This window comes from Aotus nancymaae, unplaced genomic scaffold, assembly GCF_030222135.1.
Source record: "Aotus nancymaae isolate 86718 unplaced genomic scaffold, 86718_ANA_hifiasm-v0.15.2.pri h1tg000064l_0, whole genome shotgun sequence".
Classification (NCBI taxonomy): Eukaryota; Metazoa; Chordata; class Mammalia; order Primates; family Aotidae; genus Aotus; species Aotus nancymaae.
The window spans coordinates 9,395,481-9,415,805 of NW_026988478.1; the positions used below are offsets into that span (position 1 = coordinate 9,395,481).

Genomic DNA, 20,325 nt, shown 5'->3' on the forward strand with positions numbered 1-20,325 from the left:
ACCAAACGGTTTGAAACACTTGATTATGATAAGGTTACTGTGGACAAATATTTAACCAGTGAAAATTAAGACTTCAAAGGAAAATACAGAAAGTTACATCATTGTAGAAAAAACTTTAGCTATTTTAATATAGAGAAGACTCAGTTTTCTTAGGTAATCAAATACCCAGAAAGACATGAAGCATAGGAAATTATCTTGAAAAATCTTGATTTTGTAGTCAGATTGCTTACAAGGTAAAGGAAAACCTTTCACAATCTCTTGTCAAGAGAAAACCAATACTCCAATAAAACTTTGCACCAATGTACTTCTGATAGTAAGACTCACCATTCTTTTAATAACATATATAAATACACACATATTAGCCAGCTTGACCTTACATAAAATTATTTTGCTAAATTTCTCTTACACAAACCTATAGCTTTCTTGTATCCATGCATATTTTGTTCTATACTCTTCTTCTTTCCCAATATGGAACAGTCTGCTTTAGGACAAAAATTATTTTTTCCTATAAGAAAATCATCCTTTGTTCCTCATAGCTTCCTATTCCAAAAACAACTTATACTTTCCTGACATACAAAATTATTTATCTGTTTTCAGTAGTTTTAATTACATATATTGATTAGAATTTTTAACTGTTAATGATGTTAGTTTCTAGTGAAAACTAGGTAATAAGCAGTTGTGCACTGTCAGTCACACCAGCATTCTGTAGACTAGCAAATCTATACTCTTTCATAATTCACAGAAGCATGTTCTTTTTCATAGCGTAGTTTTTCTTTTTTTTGGGACAGAATTTTGCTATCATTGCCCAGGCTGGAGTGCAATAGCGCAATCTCGGCTCACTGCAACCTCCTCCTCCCAGGTTGAAGTAATTCTCCTGCCTCAACCTGCGGGTCACCACACCCGGTATTTTTGTATTTTTAGTAGAGACAGAGTTTCACCATGTTGGCCAGGCAGATCTCAAACTCCTGACCTCAGGTGATCCACCCACCTCTGCCTTCCAAAGTGCTGGGATTACAGGCATGAGCCACTACACTTGGCCCTAGGATAGTTTTTCAATGTGGCACAGGACACCTTTTACTAACAAACCCAATTATCTTTATTATTCTTCTGTAATAAGAAGCCAAAAGTACATAAGCTTATGTTTAGCAATTAATGTTTTAGTATTTTACATAATTTTGAAGTGATCTAGATATTCATTTAATATCCATCATTTAATTAACCTTAAGGAAATACTAAGGGTATAAGTTATCAAAAGGATTTGGAAAACTGTTTTGAAGTAGACATAACATCAGAGAAGGCTAGCAGTCAAGTTAGTTATTATTTAGTTTTTGCTGACAAATTTTGTAACAAAGATAACAAGAATATATTTGACTAGTAAGCCTAGGTAAAACAAAAGTTATATATCATGTTATATTTAGTGCTGGTAACTCTAAGGATATTACCTGCTTCAATTAAACCAACAAACTTAAATTAGCTTTTTAAAATTTCCAAAGATTATCGCACATCAAATGAACTTGAAAAACATTTGGGTCTGTTTTTATCTTTCTAAAAGCTTAAGGAATGCCTAATTTATATAAGTGCTTATTTTTCTTTAAGCCCATTATATATAATTATTAAAAATTAATTTTGACAATACCATCTGGTGATAGAAAAATATTGCATATATTTAACATATATATAGTCATACATAAACATACAGGCAAAAACAGATTCTGTACTTTTTATTCTAAATTTTAGGGATCTACCAGATATAAAATGTCAAACTCAGTAGTTTATAAAAAGGATATCTGGATCCAAATTGTGTTTCTCAAAATGGGACAAGATTACCCACCCAGATTGCTAAAACTTTACTAGTATTTGTGGAAAAAGACTTTTAAGATTTCTCATTTGTCTTTTGTAAAGAGTCTTTTAGAGAGACAATTTGCAATTCATTTAGTCTTCTAGTAGCCTCTGCATACCAATCAAAAAATGCCTCCCACTGTTTCTGAAGCATTAAAGATCCCCTTTTTTTCCAGTGCTTCCTGTAGATGGACAATTTTGTGTAAGTTATAAACTTCCCTGTTGTTGCAACCATAATTCTAAATTGTCCTTGGTAAATGTACCCATTTCTCTAGGAAAGCACAGTTTCTGGATCCATAATGTGTACACATAAAATTAGCTGGAGTTCCAGATGGAGGAGTTCTTGAATTCCTTGAATTCAGATGAACCCATGATTTCTTATCCTTCCAAAATCTTATCTACCTGAGACCTCTTACTGGACCTATTCCAGTCAGGCTCAGTCTGACTTCCAGACCTGATCTGGATGAAAAATGCTTAAAGCCAGAGAACTCAGGATAAAAGTTGCAGATCTCAGGTCAAGTGGTGACCTTCAAATGCACAGTGAGAAACAAACAGCACAAGGGGCCTAGCAGGAGGTATCTGTGCCTGTTTACTTGTTCTTCCTGGAGGTCATCATCAAGGGGTCTCCTTCATGATCCTCTGCTGAGAACTCTTAAAACATAGGCACATTAAAAATTTAATGAGTTTATTTGAGCATTCAGCTCTAATTCATGAATTGAGCAACACTAGACAAGAAGCGATCAAGGCTTCACCAAGGTAGCATGAGAGAAAATCTTTTACAAGGTGTTCAAGGAAGCAAAACATAAAAAATATTTTATTGGTTAAAGTGGCAAGCCCTTATTTAGAGGTTAGTTGGCAGTTTCTATTGATAAGCATCTAGTTAGAAGTTAGTTGGTGGTTTTTGATTAGTTAAGCTTAAGTTTCATTTTACTGTTTACACTGAATTGAGTTTTCATTTGCTCATATAGGTACCCAAGGCTCTGGAGCTGTCTTAGCCTAGTAGCCTCCCAATTAATTTCTTTTTTTGTTAACTTATTTTTTTAAGAGACAGGGTCTCACTGTGTTGCCCAGGCTGGAGTTTTATGGCTATTTATGGCACAATCAAGGTACACTACAGCTTTGAATTCCTGGGCTCAGGTGATTCTTCTGCCTCAGTCTCCTGAGTAGCTAGGACTGTAGGTGTGTGCTGCCAAACCCAGCTCTTTATTTTTTAACATCATAAATAATAATAGAAAAAGTTGAGCAATTTTTTAAAATGCGGCTAGCTCAATTTATTTTTCTGATTAAGCTCTGCAAGCACACTGGGGGAAAGGGAGTAGAGTCAGTCAAATACCTAGTCTCAAAAAACTCTATCCACCCTCCTACCCCTTCCCAATGGTAAAACATTTTAAACCAATTGAAGTTCATTTATTTGAAATATTTCATAAAGAATGAGGGAAACTTGACTGATATGTGATTAGCAAGTGCTAGATGTTTTATGTAAATGTAATTTTTTACTACCTCCATACCACATTAATATTGATAATTATACTCAATGTAAGTTCAGTGTTATATGTTAGGCATATTTCTGAGTACCTTATATATGTGATCTCATTTACTACTCACAGCTGTCCATTGACTTATATATCATTAGTCCTTTTTTACAGGAAGGAAATAGTCTCAGAGAGATTAAGTAAATTTCCTAGTATAACACAAATAATAAATGGCAAAGTGAAGAATTAGTAGTCATTTAGCTTATTCATATTTCTCAATGAAACAAATAACAAGTTACGTGCAGTGGCATATGTCTATAATATCAGCCTTTTGCAGGCTAAAGTAGAAGGATCACTTAAGGCCAGGAGTTAAAGAACAGCCTGGGCAACACTGCAAGACCCTCTCTCTAAAAAAAAAATAAATAAAAATAAATAAATAAAAAATAAACAGATAATATATATTTGAGATATTAGGCCAATCAGGATAACTTTTATAACTGTTTTTTTTCTGTAGCATGGCATTTAAAACCTTCCTTAATCTGATTATTTTCATAGAAAATATGTACTTTTTTTTTTTGGGGGGACGGAGTTTTGCTCGTTACCCAGGCTGGAGTGCAATGGCGCGATCTCGGCTCACCGCAACCTCTGCCTCCTGGGTTCAGGCAATTCTCCTGCCTCAGCCTCCTGAGTAGCTGGGATTACAGGCATGCGCCACCATGCCCAGCTAATTTTTTTGTGTGTGTTAGTAGAGACGGGGTTTCACCATGTTGACCAGGATAGTCTCGATCTCTTGACCTTGTGATCCACCCGCCTCGGCCTCCCAAAGTGGAAAATATGTACATATTTAAACAATAATATGATAAGGATTGTCTCTAACAATCCAAAGAATTTGTTATAATGAGTATTTATTATAAAAAATTAAAGGCTATTAAGACAATGAGATAATTTTAAAGGGAAATATAATTTATAGAGATATGATCTAAATGCTCCTATTGTCTTTGAGAATGTGTTCTTAGTCAAATGAAAGTGTATCACATAACTGATTTTATGATGAAGAGAGTATTCAACTGAAATTTCATACAAAGGTAAATTTGTATAAATTGACTGATTTATTTCTTAGATGTTTCATCCATAAAGATTTTTACATTGGATTAAGAAATAACTTTTCCCAAAGATTTTTGAAATAAGTGCAGTTTTTACCCTCTTGTAATGCAGATCTGACAGGAGCTCAAGATGGAAGTGTCAAAATGTTTGAATGGGGCCATTCTCAACAAATAACCTGTTTTCGATCTGGTGGCAATTCAAGAGTTACAAGAATGAGATTTAACTATCAGGGAAATAAGGTATTATATTAAAATGTAAATGGTAAAAAGAATTGATTGTGTTGGAGGTTTTTAAATATCACTAGTTTGGGTTTCTGAAAAGAACAGCTCAGTGGGTAGTAGTAAAGTATTGATCCATATAGATTTTTAAAAATTCTTCTCAAAGAACACTTAATTTCACTTGTTCTTCCTAAAGTATGTTATATAGGTGTCCATTAAAACTCATTTAAGTGATTATGACCAAATCATTGTAAATTCACCTTATATTACACATTTTTTAATTATTAAATGCTCCCACTCTCTCTATCCCTTGGAACCTACTCAGTGTGTGATCCAGTAGCAGGTAACATCTAAAGCTTATTATAAATGCATATTATTGATCCTTTTCCAGATGTACTGAATTACTATCTGCATTTTAACCAGATATTGTTGTGATTTGTACAAATACTAAAGTTTTTTAAGAGGTACTGCTCTAGAACAGGACATCAGCAAACTACATCCTAGCCACCTGTTTTGTAAGTAAAGTTTTATTGGGCCACAGTTACCCCCATTCATTATTTGTTTTCTTTGGCTACTTCCTACTACAACAGCATAGTTCAGGAGGACAAAGACCTTACAGCTGGCAAGCATAAAATATTTATTATATGACCACCTAAGAAAAAGTTTGCCAGCCCTGTTCTAGAGCATCCTTTACTGTCTTCACTTCTCATAATCCTACTTTGTTCAAACTGCTTCCCACCTGCTTTTGGTGTTAGACAGCAATCTTTTATTGAACGGTACTGCTCCTTGTGAAGCAGGGCTAACTCAGAGGCAGTGCACCCACAGCCAGCCCAAACTCCCTATTTCTGCTCCTAATGTCTTCCTAGCCCTTTAAAAAATAATTAAAGGGTAAATCAACCTTCTCTTTGTCTTCAGGGCCATGCTTCACCAAAAACTACTCTCACAGACTCTAGCTGATGGTATATCTTGCCTTTTCTTTCTCCTCAGCTCCCAACCTTTAAATTCTCCTCACCCTTTCCTTGTATCATTGTATGCTGCAACCTTTTTTGTTTACCATGTTTGTCACATGGCTCTATTTTCATTTCACAAAAGTCAATCTAGTTTTATGTTGTTGTGAAACAAAATTTTGATAACTTTTTTTGTTGTTGTTGAGACGGAGTCTTGCCCTGTCGCCCAGGCTGGAGTGCAATGGTGTGATCTCAGCTCGCTGCAGTCTCTGCCTCCCAGGTTCAAGCGATTCTCCTACCTCAGCCTCCCAAGTAGCTGGTATTGCAGGCATGCGCCACCACACCTGGCTAATTTTTCATCTCTTTAGTTGAAATGGGTTTTCAACATATTGGCCAGGCTGGTCTCAAACTCCTGACCTCATGATTACCCTCCTCAGCCTCCCAAAGTGCTAGGATTACAGGTGTGAGCCACAGGGCCTAGCCAAGAGCTTATTTCCTAAAACCAATTAGCAACATTCTTAGCTCCTTAATGGGAAATTAAGGGAATTTAATGCAGAAGCCTTTACAATTCTACAAGACTTTCAGTTGTATTCCCTATCAATGTGTGTTATTATGTGGTCTTGCATTTCCACTTGGCTTGTCAGTATTATATTGCTCCTAACTAATCTGTATACCTGAATCCTTATCTCTCTAATGCATCTTGCCAACAATATTATATAACAAACAACATAGTTAAATGACTACAATATAGATGAGATCACATTATTATTTTTTTCAAGAACCCTTCAAGGCTCCTCATGTCATATTCTTTAACATAGTATTTAAAACATTCTATAATAAGACTTTATTTTTCAGTTTTAACACTCACTATAGCCTTCTGCATAGGCTATTTTAAGGCACAAAAAATCTGTTTGTCATTGCCTACCCAAGTATCTTTGACAGGCAGCCAGCTTATTATTCATTCACCTTAGCCTTGATGAAGCCAAATAGCACAACACCTAAGCATGCTATCTCTTCTAGTAGAGGAGCCTCTTAAGGTAAATGGAAGAGATGACTGACACTGTATCACAATAATTCTGGTGAATTTGATATTCAATTATGAATAGAAATACACTGCCAAAAGCCAATGCATATTTCAGGAAAGCTAAGTGTCTGGAAAGGCGCATTAAACAGAATAAATAATAAATAACCAATAAGGAATAATTCCTCAGAGATTCAAGAATATATTACATTTATCAAATAAGAACAGGCTAGCATTAAACAAGGATAGCAGGAGAACAGAAAAGAGTTATGGGAAATTAGAAACATGATTCCGAAAAATGTGGTCAATGGGGTAACTACTTATTAGAAAAGCTGAAAATCAGGTTTGTTGTTGGGAAGCACAAATTAAGAAATTATCCCATGATGAAATAATTTAGGAAATATTTCAGAAGAAAAAAATGATAGAGGAAAAGCAATATTTAAAGGAATAATAGATATTTCCCCAAAGCAAAAAATAATAATAATAATAAGAGAAAGGGCCTACCAAGTATTGAGAAACAACACATACCTGCACACATCCTATTTGTGTATCTTTTGTTTTTTAGAGTTAAAGAGAGAATCCTATAAGGTTCTAAAAAGGAGTTAGAATGAAAATGGTTACTTACAACCCACACCCCACCCTGCCACTAAATGTGATTGGCGTATTACAAAGATAAAAGAACAATATCCACAGAATTATGATAGACAAGGAATGGGAACTGAGTTGATGTCCATCCAAACAATTATTTAAATTTGCTGGTAAAATAAACATTTTTAGGTATACAAAGACTTAACACATTCCATGTGTCTACCCTTTCTAAAGAACACACCTAAATCTACTCCAGAAAACATAAGATAAACTAGAAAACGGAATAGACCTGAGAAAATATTATTAACAAATATAAAAACAATAGGTTAATATTCATAATATTAGTCCTATCAGATTTTTTAAAAAGACAAATAATAGAGAAATAGATAAAAGATATTAACAGTCAATTTACCAAGAAACTGTGCCTGGCCAGTAGCCCTCAACCCTCCCTAATAATTGAAACGGAAATAAAATGAGACTATTTTTTCTGCATAAAATTGACAAGTATTTTAGCTTTTAATAATATCTGATATTAACTAAAGTGGAAGAAAAATGAGGGTATGAATTTATATTACCACTTGGGATTTAATTTTGGCATAATCTATTAATTTTAAGTAATGCTTTTTAACAAAACTTTCTCATTTCTAGATGTCTGTCCTACATAATTATGCAAAGGTATATGTGTAGCAATGTTCAAAGCAGCCCTTCTTATATTAGGGAAAATTGAAAATGATATGGGGCAAGTTTTAAATTATAATCTCACTATACAGTATAATACTGTGCACAGCACAAGAATGAGCTACATCTGTGTGTATTTACATAGGAAAGATAGCTATAATAAATCAAAAATGTAATTGTATAGCAGTATTATTATAGAAACAAATCTGAAAGGAAACATATCAAATTGTTAATAGGTGCTAGATCTAGAGGCAGGGGAGAGTAGGAGTCCAAAGCAGATATTTGTTTTATTTTATATACTTTATAATAAGCCTGCATTATTTTTATAACTGAAGGAAAAAATTTTAGCTGTCCTACTCATCCTTCAAGATCTCTATCACATACCTCCCTTATTGGATTATTTTGACATCTTACTAATTAAAGTTGCCCTGGGCTCCTATAATGGGATTGTTTTACTTATATGAGTTTACTTTGTAATTTTTATTTCTTTTTTTTCTTTGAGATGAGTCTCATCTCTGTCACCCAGGCTGAAGTGCAGTGGCGCAATCTCAGCTCACTGCAACCTCCGCCTCCCAGGTTCAAGCAATTCTCCTGTCTCAGCCTCCCGAGTAGCTGGGATTGCAGACATGCACCACCATGCCCAGCTAATTTTTGTATTTTTAGTAGAGATGGGGTTTCACCATGTTGGCCAGGCTGGTTTCTAACTCCATCTCAGGTAATCTGCCTGCCTCAGCTTCCCAAAGTGCTAGGATTACAGGCGTGAGCCATCGCACCTGGCCTACTTTATACTCTTGTTCATGTGTTTATTGTTTCTGAAAGTCCTTTTTGTCTTTTTCAAAAGTCTGTTTTTGTCTTTTTCAAAAACGAGCAGTTTTCATTCTTATATATGATAAAGCTTTGTCATATAGCCTAGTCTGTTAATCCAGTATCCTATTTTTGTAATACTTATAGAGAATATATAGGCTATGCTAGAGGTTAGTATAATAAAATGGGTGTCTGATGTTTGTTCCCTTTATGTCCACCCTGGGATTTTTAAAGTAGTAGCTGAATGTTCTTCTGAAATAGATCAATGTATAGGTGAAGTGAAAAATCAAAAAGACATACAATCAAATATTTAAGAGTCAAAATATGGGTGTCACGCTGAGGGTAAGGATAAATATATGCTTTTATATTTATATTAAATACTTCTAAATATTGTCTTTCTCTAAGTTTGGAATAGTTGATGCTGATGGATATTTAAGTTTGTATCAGACAAACTGGAAATGTTGTCCAGTTACTGGAAGCATGCCTAAGCCATACCTGGTAAGCCAAGACTTTCTGCCTTTAAATAAAATTTGAGTTTTCATTTTAAATAAACCAAGAATATGTATTTGAGATGAGAAATTTAGAACTAATAAATAAAATGTGGTCCTGTATCCTCAGTCACTTTACTGTAAGCTTCTGACCTTGTGTTATGTGACAATTACTCTGTGAAGCATAAAATTTCTTAGTCTCTGGTAATTTGGAAAGTTGACATGTATAGAAGCAACATGATACCTCCAGATACCTCTACATCCTGTGGATAACTAGACCCCTTTTTTAACCTCACTAAGTTGGCTATTATATTATACCTAAATAGAATAATTACCAAACCAATGCATCTGCTTATTTTGCTGAGCAAAGTGAAAAGGACATCCTATAGCTGGTATTGTTATTTTCTTGTTCATCTCTTTTTTTTAACAGAATATTGATACATCTCTATTCAGGACTGTGCAGGCTTTTATGAACTTTATATGGCTTCAAAGAATGCTGAATGTACATTTTATATTCTTCAGTGAAGCCCTTTATAGGACTAAGCAATTCCTATCAGGAAAAAGTTAAGAGTATAGATTAATTGCTTCTTGGCTTTTTGGCTAGGATCAAGTGAAGAATATAGGTTAAGATTCTGGTAATTTGCCCAAAGTTAATTGCTAGAATACAGTACTCATCTAAGTAAAAGCAAGCAAGCATGGAAGGGTTGATTAGGGTACCTTGAAAGAATATTAACTGTTTCTTATATTTTTATTAAGCCTAAAGATTTAGATGTACAAGTTTATATTCTCAAAGGGACTTTTTTTTTTTAACTTTTAAAAAGATAAATTGAGTTTTAAATTGTGCATAACTGGCTTTTGGAGACTAAGAGGATTTTGTCTGTTTTAGGGATACGGTCATCTAGCCCAGCTCCAATAGGGTTCCAGGGGAAATGGGGAGGTGGCTCAGAGGAATAATCTTTGGTGTGGTGATTTTGGGATACTTTAAAAAAATCATTTTTTATTAAAGACAAATATCTAAAACATAATTTGGAAGCTTTTGTAACTGATGAAACCTCACAATTTCATAAGTGTATTGTTTGATAGAATATTGAAAAATGCTATATATTTTCTAATTTTGATGACTATAATTTTTTCATGTACTTGAATTATTTTTAAAAGCTTAAATATTTTTGAAAAATACATGTCAATTATTTAACAAAGACAATTAAGTCTAGTATTATCTAAAATTCTACTTTCTGTCTTCTAAAACAAACATTTTCACTAAGTATTCTAAGGGAAAATCTTTAAGTTTAACCTCCTTATGTTTCCCTTTGAACTTCTGGTTGAACATAAAGAGATTCATAAAGGGTCATGACATATGCAGCCTACTTAAATAGTTCAGGAAAAGTGTGTGTATGTGTCTGTGTCCACATATATGAAAGAGAAGGAGAGGCAAAATCAATGTGCCAAAATGTAAAAAATTGCTGCATCTGGGTAAAAAGTATATGAAAGTTATCTGTATTACTTTTACAATTTTTCCAAAGTTCAGGGGAAAAAGATGATACAACAGGTTAAGAAAGCCATAAACTACATGATGACTTTTTGAAGAATACTTTTACCTGGTGATGACGTTTTTAGTGAGAGCAGTAACATGTATTGTTTCTAACCATTCCAGACTTGGCAGTGTCATAACAAAACAGCCAATGATTTTGTCTTCGTTAGTTCCTCCTCTCTGATAGCTACAGCTGGGCTTTCAACTGACAATAGGTAAGAGATGAAAGCTAAAATTGAAGTATGAGAAAGTATAGCTGAACTTTTTTTTATTGTTTCTGCCCTTGTGTTTCAAGAATTTTTATATAATTATGGCTTTAGATAAAGTATTTTTATTCTAAAAACTATTATTTGTTGGCCATGTTATTCCAGCTTCACCCCCAAAAGCTGTGGTTGTGAGAAAGTGTCATCTCCTACCCCAATGTCTGTCTACCTCTTTTGATTTCTGTCATACAACTGAGTTCTGAGATCAAGGCCCACTGAGTTTGCTTGCTTTTATATTTATCTGTAAGGCCTCACTTTGCACTAGAAACAGGTTTGTAAGCCTATGGATTCTTCAGCTTATCTTCTGTAGATATTTCTTATATATGTTGGTCTCTCCACACAATAGAAATAAGTTATCTTTGTGCTCAAGAAAATGCAGCATCTCTCCTATTAATGTATGTCAGTCCAACTGTTAGAGAATCAGTGAATACAAAAAGAAGTTTTCATATTCAGCCTTCATATAGTATTATTTGTAAATGCATGTTAATCTAAAGTTATTCAACTTTTTAAGCTATAATAGTAGTTTTAAATTTTCTGTCAAAATTGTGGGCTGGGCGCAATGGCTCACACTTGTAATCCCAGCACTTTGGGAGGCCGAGGTGGGCGAATCACTTGAGGCCAGGAGTTCAAGACCAGCCTGGCCAATATGGTGAAACCCCATCTCTTCTAGAAATACAAAAAATTAACTGGGTGGGTGTGATGTTGGGCGCCTGTAATCTCAGCTACTCGGGGTGCTAAAGCAGGAGAATTGCTTGAACCCAGGAGGCAGAGGTTGCAGCGAGCCAAGATCACACAATTGCACTCCAGTCTAGGCAACAAGAGCGAAACTCTGCCTCAAAAAAAAAAAAAATTGTGGCCAGAGCATGGTGGCTCATGCCTGTAATCCCAGCGCCTTGGCAGGCTGGTGCAGGAAGATCACTTCAGCCAAAGAGTTTGAGACCAGCCTCGGCAACATAGGAAGACGTCATCTCTACAAGAAATTTAAAAAATTAGCCAGACATGGTGGCTCATACCTGTAGTCCCAGCTACTCAGGACACTGAAATGGGGGGATTGCTTAAGCCTGGGAGGTCGAGGCTGCAGTGAGCCAAGATTGCACCACTGCATTCTTTTTTTTATATAAAAAATAATTTTATATAAATTTGTTGGTTAATTTTATTTGGTGCTTTTATGAATTTAAGAACCTTCTGTGATAGCAAGGTTTAAAGGTCACATAGCTATATATGAGATATTTTTTATTCTGTTGTTAACTTTTTGTGTGACTCAGAAGGAATCTTTTTTTTTTTTTTTTTTCCAGAAACATATGTTTGTGGGATACTCTTGTAGCACCTGCCAATAGTTTAGTCCATGGTAAGTTTCCAAAGCATTTTATGAATTTTGAAAGTCAGGAAATTCATAAGCTAAACATTATTTATAAATATATTTGTTACTAATGACACATATATTTTTTAGCCCATGAAATTTATTTTGCCCATGATGACAGGATTTGAAAGCAAAAAGATGCAATATACATAATTAAATCTTCTCTATACCTTGATAAGGGCCAGTGGGACATAGATAACACAAAAATCGTCTGTCTTTGAATCTGATAGCCACAGGTCATCATTGTAAACACAAAGTAAACTCAATATTATGTCCCCTCTCACCACTCCTATTCAGCATTCCACTGGAAATCCTAGCTAATGCAATAACACAATAATAGGAAATAAAAGATATATAAATGGAAGGGAAGAAATAAAACTGTCTTTATTCACAGATGACATAATTTTCTGTAAAGTATCCCAAAGAATCTACAAAACTCACAAGTATAGCAAGGTCCCAGGATACAAGGTCAATGTACTGTTGATTCTTGAACAACATAGGGGTTGGGATGCTGACCCCTGTGCAGTTGAAAATTCTCATATAATTTTTTATTCCCCCCAAAATTTAACTACTAATAGCCTAGTGTTTACTGGATGCTTTATTAATAATATAGTCAATTGGCCAGGTGCAGTGGTTCATGCCTCTAATGCCAGCACTTTTGGAGGCCAAGGTAGGCAGATCACCTGAGGTTGGGAGTTCAAGACCAGTCTGACCAACATGGAGAAACCCCATCTCTACTAAAAATAAAATACAGAAATTAGCCAGGCGTGGTTGTGCATGCCTATAATTCCAGCTACTGAGGAGGCTGAGGCAGGAGAATCACTTGAACCTGGGAGGTGGAGGTTGTGGTGAGTGGAAATCATGCCATGGCTCTCCAGGCTGGGCAACAAGAGCAAAACTCTATCTCAAAAAAAAAAATAGTAATAATAATATAGTCAATTAACACACATTTCGTATATGTATTATATAGGAAGCTAGAGAAAAGAAAATATTAAAATCATAAGGAAGAGTACATACCTGTAGTGTACTGTATTTATTGATACTGTAAAGTTTATGTCATCTGTCTACAAGGTGAATTATCTGTCTGAAATGGCAGGAAACTACAGCTGCAGACATCAATTTGTGGTGCATATCAAGCAATTCAACTTTTTTCTTGTAATGTCTTGACTTTTCTCTGCTTTTGGGGAGTACTTCCAGCATCACTAGTAGCAAGTTGATGGTTCCCGTGGTGTTATTCAAGGTTTACACTGTTGCACTAAATACAATGAAAAATTCACAAGAACCACAAGAGATCACTTTTCACTGCAATATACAATGTACTGGAGAGAGGACCTGCTTACATGGAGATGATTAGCATCACGCAGCGTTTTAAGTGTATACTCGCAACACTTGAGCTTACCACAGTAGCAACAGGAGGTGGCTGTTAAATTCTAACAGTAGTTCAGTATGAATTGTAATTAATTTTATGCACTTATGATTTCATACTGTGTCTTTATTTTTGTTTACATTTCTCAAGTGTCAATGCCACCACTTACGATCTGTATTTGTGTGCATATATTTCAATAAACTTAACTTTTTATAATAGATTAATGTATATTTTAATGGTAGTAAATAATAGACTAGTATCTACATATATTTTATGCATTCATGACATACTTTTTCTTAATTTTTTTGGCTATTTCTTGGCTGTATGGGTTGTGGGCAAGTTTTTCAAATTGTCTCAAATCTTTAAAAAATTTTCCAATATATTTATTGAATAAACCACATCTAAGTTGGACCCATGCATTTCAAACCAGTGTTGTTGAAGGGTCAGCTGTACTAAATTCCATTGCTTTTTTTGCATCAACAATTGCAATTTGAAATTTAAAGAATATTACCATTTACAATAGCACCCAAAATAATGAAATACTGAGGCATAAATCTAACAAAATATATACAGGGTCTGTATGCAGAAAACTATAAAAATGATAAAAGAAATCAAAGAAGATCTAAATGAGAGATATTCCACATTCACAGATTAGCAGACTCAATAGTCTTAAGATGTCAGTTCATCTTGATTTTATAGATTAAACACAATCCTAAACCAAATCCCAGCATGCTACTTTGTAGATATCAACAAACTGATTCTGAAGTTTATATGGGAAGGCAAAGGAATAGCCAACCAAATACTGGAGAAAAACAAACTTGAAGGATTCACACTATACTACCCGACTTCAAGACTTATAATCAAGACATTGTGGTATTAGCTTAAGAATAGACACATAGATCATGGAACAGAATAGAAAGCCCAGTAATAGACTCACATATATAGTAGACTTTAATATGTCACAGAGACAATTCAGTGGGGAAAAGATAGTCTTTTCACCAAATAATGCTAGAAAAATTGAATGTCAACTTTTAAAAACTTGAACCTAGATACGGACCTCATCTTTCATAAAAATTAACTCAAAATGGACCACAAACTTACATGTAATATGCAAAATGATAAAACTTCTGGGAGGAGCTAATTGGATAGAAGTCAGAATTCCTACTAATTCTGTCATCTCTGTCACTTCTGGGTTAATTTCAATTGATGGATTTGTCTTCTCCTTATGGGTTACATTTTCCTGCTTTATTACATTCCTGTTAATTTATTATTAGATGCCAAGCATGTGAATTTTATCTCATTAAGTGCCGATTATTTTTGTATTCTGTAAATGTTCTTGAGCTTTGCTCTGGGACAAGTCTAAGTTACTTGGAAACAGTTAAATCTGGGGTGTGGGGAGGGGGGCTTGGTTAAACAGGACCAAAGCACTATTTTGGTCTAGGGCTGATTTTCCTCCACTACTGAGGCAAACCCTTCTGACTACTGCACCAAGCATCTTGTGAATTATGAATTTTTCCACTATGGCTGATATGGAACCAGTTCAACCAGGGTTCCCCTTCTGGTGCCATGGCAATAAGTTAAGGCAGTTTTTTGACTCACCCAGTTTGTTTCCCATCTCTCAGAGATCATTCTTTATTGCCTCATATCCGTGTCTCCAATCATTATTCTTTATATTTCATTTGATTTTTTTTAACTGTTTCAGGCAGGAGAGCAAATCTGGTCTATTATTTCATCTTAGCCAAAAGTCAGAAGTCCATTTCTTTTATTGTTAAGTATTTTTTTGTTTTGTTTTGTTTTAATTTACTTTCAGCTTTTACCTGCCATGACAGTGGAGCCACAGTTTTAGCATATGCTCCAAAACATCAACTACTAATATCAGGTGGCAGAAAAGGTTTTACATGTGCATTTGACCTTCATCAACGACAGCAGAGGCAGCATTTCCAGAGCCATGATTCTCCTGTTAAAGCCATTGCTATTGATCCAACTGAAGAGTACTTTGTTACAGGATCTGCGGAAGGCAATATAAAGGTAAACATAGTTGATGCCACAACATCTAAAAAATGAAAAGAAGGCCGGGCGCGGTGGCTCAAGCCTGTAATCCCAGCACTTTGGGAGGCCGAGGCGGGTGGATCACGAGGTCAAGAGATCGAGACCATCCTGGTCAACATGGTGAAACCCCGTCTCTACTAATACAAAAAATTAGCTGGGCACGGTGGCGCGTGCCTGTAATCCCAGCTACTCAGGAGGCTGAGGCAGGAGAATTGCCTGAACCCAGGAGGCGGAGATTGCGGTGAGCCGAGATCGCGCCATTGCGCTCCAGCCTGGGTATCAAGAGCGAAACTCCGTCTCAAAAAAAAAAAAAAAAAAAAAAATGAAAAGAAATCTTCAGAAACCTTAGCTCTTTAATCATATCAGTGACATTAGTCTATTTAAATAATAGTTATATTAACTTCTTTGTAGTCAGCAATGCTAATTGCTGTTTAATCTTTCAATGAATGGAATAATATTTAATGTGAAAATTTTCTATTTTTCAGTTGTTTTAAAATGTGCTTCATTACTTCATACTAAAACCCAAAATTTTCCATGGATATAAACATAATTCAGATATTAGAATTTGTCTTGACTCCATGTTCAGAGTTACATAATTTACTGAATTTAATTTCCAGGGGCTGAGAAATGTATTGATATTTTCTTTTATCCCACATTGCTCTCCATTTTTTCATATATATTATTATTCAACTACTCAGTGCCCAATTCAGGAATTCTGGATAAACCTTGCCTTTAGCAGTTCTTTATTTTCAGAGTGCATTGTGTTGAAAACTTAGAGAAGTTGTTTAAAATGTTAAGCAGCTTATTAAATATGCAAATTGCTGGGTCTCATCCCAAAAATACTCACTTGGTAAGTCAGTCTGAGGGATCTGCATTTTAATAACACATACCTAGTAATTTTGATGGAGGATCCTTTGGCCCTGTTTGGTAATTGGTGAGTCAGTTTAGACTAGTCCCCATGTTATTTTAATGGTCAGCAACCCTAGAGTTGAGGGGTTTAGTTTCATCGAATTTATTAATTTAAACACTTATTTAGTACAATCAAATGGACTTTTTGTTTGTTTGTTTAAGATACAGGGTTTCACCATGTTGGCCAGGCTGGTCTCGAACTCCTGACCTCAGGTGATCCACCTGCCTCAGCCTCCCAAAGTGCTAGGATTACAGACATGAGCTGCTGTGCCCAGCCAATCAGATGGATTTTTTAGGACCAGCAAATTGTTCTTATACTTCTCATCCAGGAAAAGACTAGAATTACGAAATTTTAAAAGGCTTTTTATAAAATCAAATATATATACCAACAGAATTATTTTCCTTCACTTTGAAACTAGTTTCTTATTTGGACTGATTCTAGTTTAGAATAAGCCATAGTTAGATTGGGTCTTTAGTTTTTAACTTTGATTCTGTAGTTTATTGTTTAATCAAGGTAAAAAAAAGACTTGAAAATATACGATGTATCCAGAAGCCCTAATTTAACCAATTCATGTGCAGGATAGTATGAATTAATGAATTTCTTAGAGTAAATAAACATTTTAAAAAAATGATCTCCAATAAAATCAGGTAATCAGTTGGTTTCTCTAAACCTAAAATATAGATATCCTAAAAGCGTTTAAGTTGTTCACATAAGTGAAGATGCTTATAATTTGCTTTACAAACAGATACATTTATTTTGATAAGGGCTAGAAATACAAAATCTTAGTAAATTAAGTATCCTGAAGTTGTAATAATTGACTGTGTCTTACAGTTAAAATATAACTTTGCCTGGTCAGAGGGCCTCTAGGTGTCAAGTACTTCTCCCTTTCTAGCTGTTCAGATCTCCTGGTGAGCGTTCAATAATACAGAGAAGAGATTACCTTACTGTATAACTATACAGCAAAAGCTCTGCTGAGAGATAGAAAACCTTGATTTTAATCCCTATAGTATTAAAAGTTTCTGTAGCATTGTACACTTAACCTCCTTGTTACCTATGTGGTCTCTCTTACTCTCTGGGTGGATTTTTAAGTATTTTGTGTTAAAGCAATTGGTAAATTACAATGCCCTATACAGAATCAAGGTGTTATGGTCCTAGGCCTACACAAATTTTTCTCTGTGTTTTGGAAATTCCTTACTGCATAGGAATGCGGGCCTAAAATTTTCATTTGGTTTCTTAAGGTCATTATCAACCCTACTTTTCCTTTTGTTCTTAATATCTTTCAGATTTGGAGTCTCTCTACCTTTGGTCTTCTCCATACTTTTGTCAGTGAACATGCTCGGCAGTCTATTTTTAGGAATATTGGAACTGGAGTAATGCAAATTGAGACAGGGCCTGCAAATCACATTTTCTCCTGTGGAGCTGATGGAACAATGAAAATGAGAATACTGCCAGATCAGTTTAGCCCCTTAAATGAAGTGTTGAAAAATGATGTGAAATTTATGCTGTAACATTTTTACAGTAAGATGTATAATTTATTACCTACATGAAAGTGGCCAACAGACGTAATTAATATACAGTGATCACTCTCTATGCCACAAATTAGCTAATGCTTTTTTGTTTTTATATTTATTTTACGGAGCTTTGCCCTTGATGCACTGATGCCTTAAACATTAACAAGTTCATTCAGAAGTAGATTACATTGCCTAAAGTAGAATGTGTAAGTAATGCTGTAATAATACATATTATAGTATATTATAATCAGTATGTCATAGTGTTAAGGGTGTTTTGTTTTATTACTGATACTCTTCCACAGGTATCTCTGCATGAATTTCTTCCACAGTAAAAATACCTTTTTCTGTAAAGGCAGTTATACGTAATACTCATTAATTCACCACACTCTCACTTCCTTTATCAGCCTTTTACATCTCAAACTCTTCTCTTAATTATTAATAGATTGACATTTGAGTAAGAATGAAAAAAATAATGAACATCTTCATTAAAATTGTCATTGAGACGTCAATCATAAATGAGCCAGATGGCTCATTATGTAAGGTTTTCATCAGTTTCCCCTCTGAAGCCCATGTTATATGTATGTATACGTGTGTGTGTGTGTGTGTGTCTTACACATCTTATTTGAACTTGGTTGTATAAGTTAGCGAAAACTGGTTTTTCATGTGTTTTTGTGCCATAACAACTGCCACCAGAATAACTTTTTTTTTGCAACTGTGCTTTTCATTTTTAAAAAGTTTTTGAATTCCCATCCTAATTTTCAAATAAGCTTCAAGAAGACTTTCAGGATTATTATTTTAAAGATTAGATTTAGTCAAATAAGTCTTAGCTGGCAGTAAAGTTTCTGTGGTGGCATATATAAGACACTTAAAGTATGTGAATTTGTCAATAACTTTTGGAGCATCAAACAAATATTTTACTTAAATTTTATTTTATCTTATTAATTTGTAGGTGCTTTTAATCTCAGAATCCTGAAAACCCTATAGCAGTGTTTTCAGAAACAAATGTGAAAACAGTCAAATTAAGTAGATAGTATTTAGAAATGTAAAATACTCTCCAGATCTACCATTAACAGAAAATAAACTAAACCTTTTATTTTTGCCAAAAATATTATTTTATTATAAAATATGACCAAAATATTTAAAATGCACAATGCTTTTAACTTAAATGTGCTAACCCTGTTTCTGTCTGTTTTGTGCTATACCTTTTCTGATTCAGAATTATAGAAAACTTGATAAATACTTGATTTTAACCGATGAGACTACAGACAGATGGGACTAAGTGTTTATGGGACAATTATATACTATTTAACTTAAATATATTTTGTTTAATAGGAAATATAAAATAAGAGCATTTTGTGTAATAAAATATGGGCAACTATTATCTTGGAAATTAAAGAGTCAAAGCAAAGAAATGAAGGGCTGGTAAAATGAATTTTGTAATATCCTCAGGATACTTTTATCTTAAAAGTATGTTGTTAAAGATTTTGTAAATTGTATTTCAACAATTTTAAATATGTTGAGCAAGTTGCAGTGAAAACACTGTCATCATGTAGAGAGTTTATATGCACATAATAACCTGTACCTATAAATTGTGCAATAACCATATGTGACTATTTTGCCATGGAGAAATCTGTGACAGCAGTGCAAACAATAGTATTGTTTGATGTAGTTAACTTTAAGTTATTTTTCAGTAATTTCCTCACAAAGATTCAAACAGCTTTAAACACTTTCAATGAGATAAAGTATTTACTATTATGCTTATTAGAACAAAAGGTATTAAGGATGAAACATATTTTAAATGAGGATTTATATGGATAATCATACATTATGTAAGCCCATATGTATGTACATCCAGAGTCATAATATTTTAAATAAACAATCATGCAGAAGCTTTTTTGGGGGTTATGCTATTGTTTTAATATCTGTGCCAATTTAGCTGACTTAAAATATGTGACATTCTAAAATCAAGAATTTCTATATTTGTATTTGGTTAATGTAAGGAGAATGGAATAACTTTCCAAAATACCCTGTTCTTTTCTACAGTTTTTTAAAATTTGATAGGTAAGCATTATTCAAGGAAGGTGGGAATAAAAGTTGTTGAAATGTTCAAGTATAAAATGATGTGCATATATGTAAAATTTCATCCACATTAATGGAGTGGATACATCAAAATACA

The 20,325-nt window shown here is 34.2% G+C and overlaps 1 protein-coding gene across 3 annotated transcripts in view; it reads left to right on the forward strand.

Annotated features, from left to right (window-relative positions):
- Nucleotides 1-20,043, forward strand: part of DMXL1 (Dmx like 1) — a 176,627-nt gene extending 156,584 nt beyond the window's left edge. For all 3 annotated transcript variants that reach the window (XM_012448600.3, XM_012448606.2, XM_064366213.1), the window contains 6 exons: nucleotides 4,527-4,654; nucleotides 9,077-9,169; nucleotides 10,814-10,905; nucleotides 12,249-12,301; nucleotides 15,490-15,707; nucleotides 17,922-20,043. In XM_012448600.3, coding sequence (XP_012304023.2) covers nucleotides 4,527-4,654; nucleotides 9,077-9,169; nucleotides 10,814-10,905; nucleotides 12,249-12,301; nucleotides 15,490-15,707; nucleotides 17,922-18,146 — 809 coding nt within the window. In that variant the 3' untranslated portion in view covers nucleotides 18,147-20,043. The remainder of the gene's footprint in view (nucleotides 1-4,526; nucleotides 4,655-9,076; nucleotides 9,170-10,813; nucleotides 10,906-12,248; nucleotides 12,302-15,489; nucleotides 15,708-17,921) is intronic.
- Nucleotides 20,044-20,325: the final 282 nt, after the last annotated feature.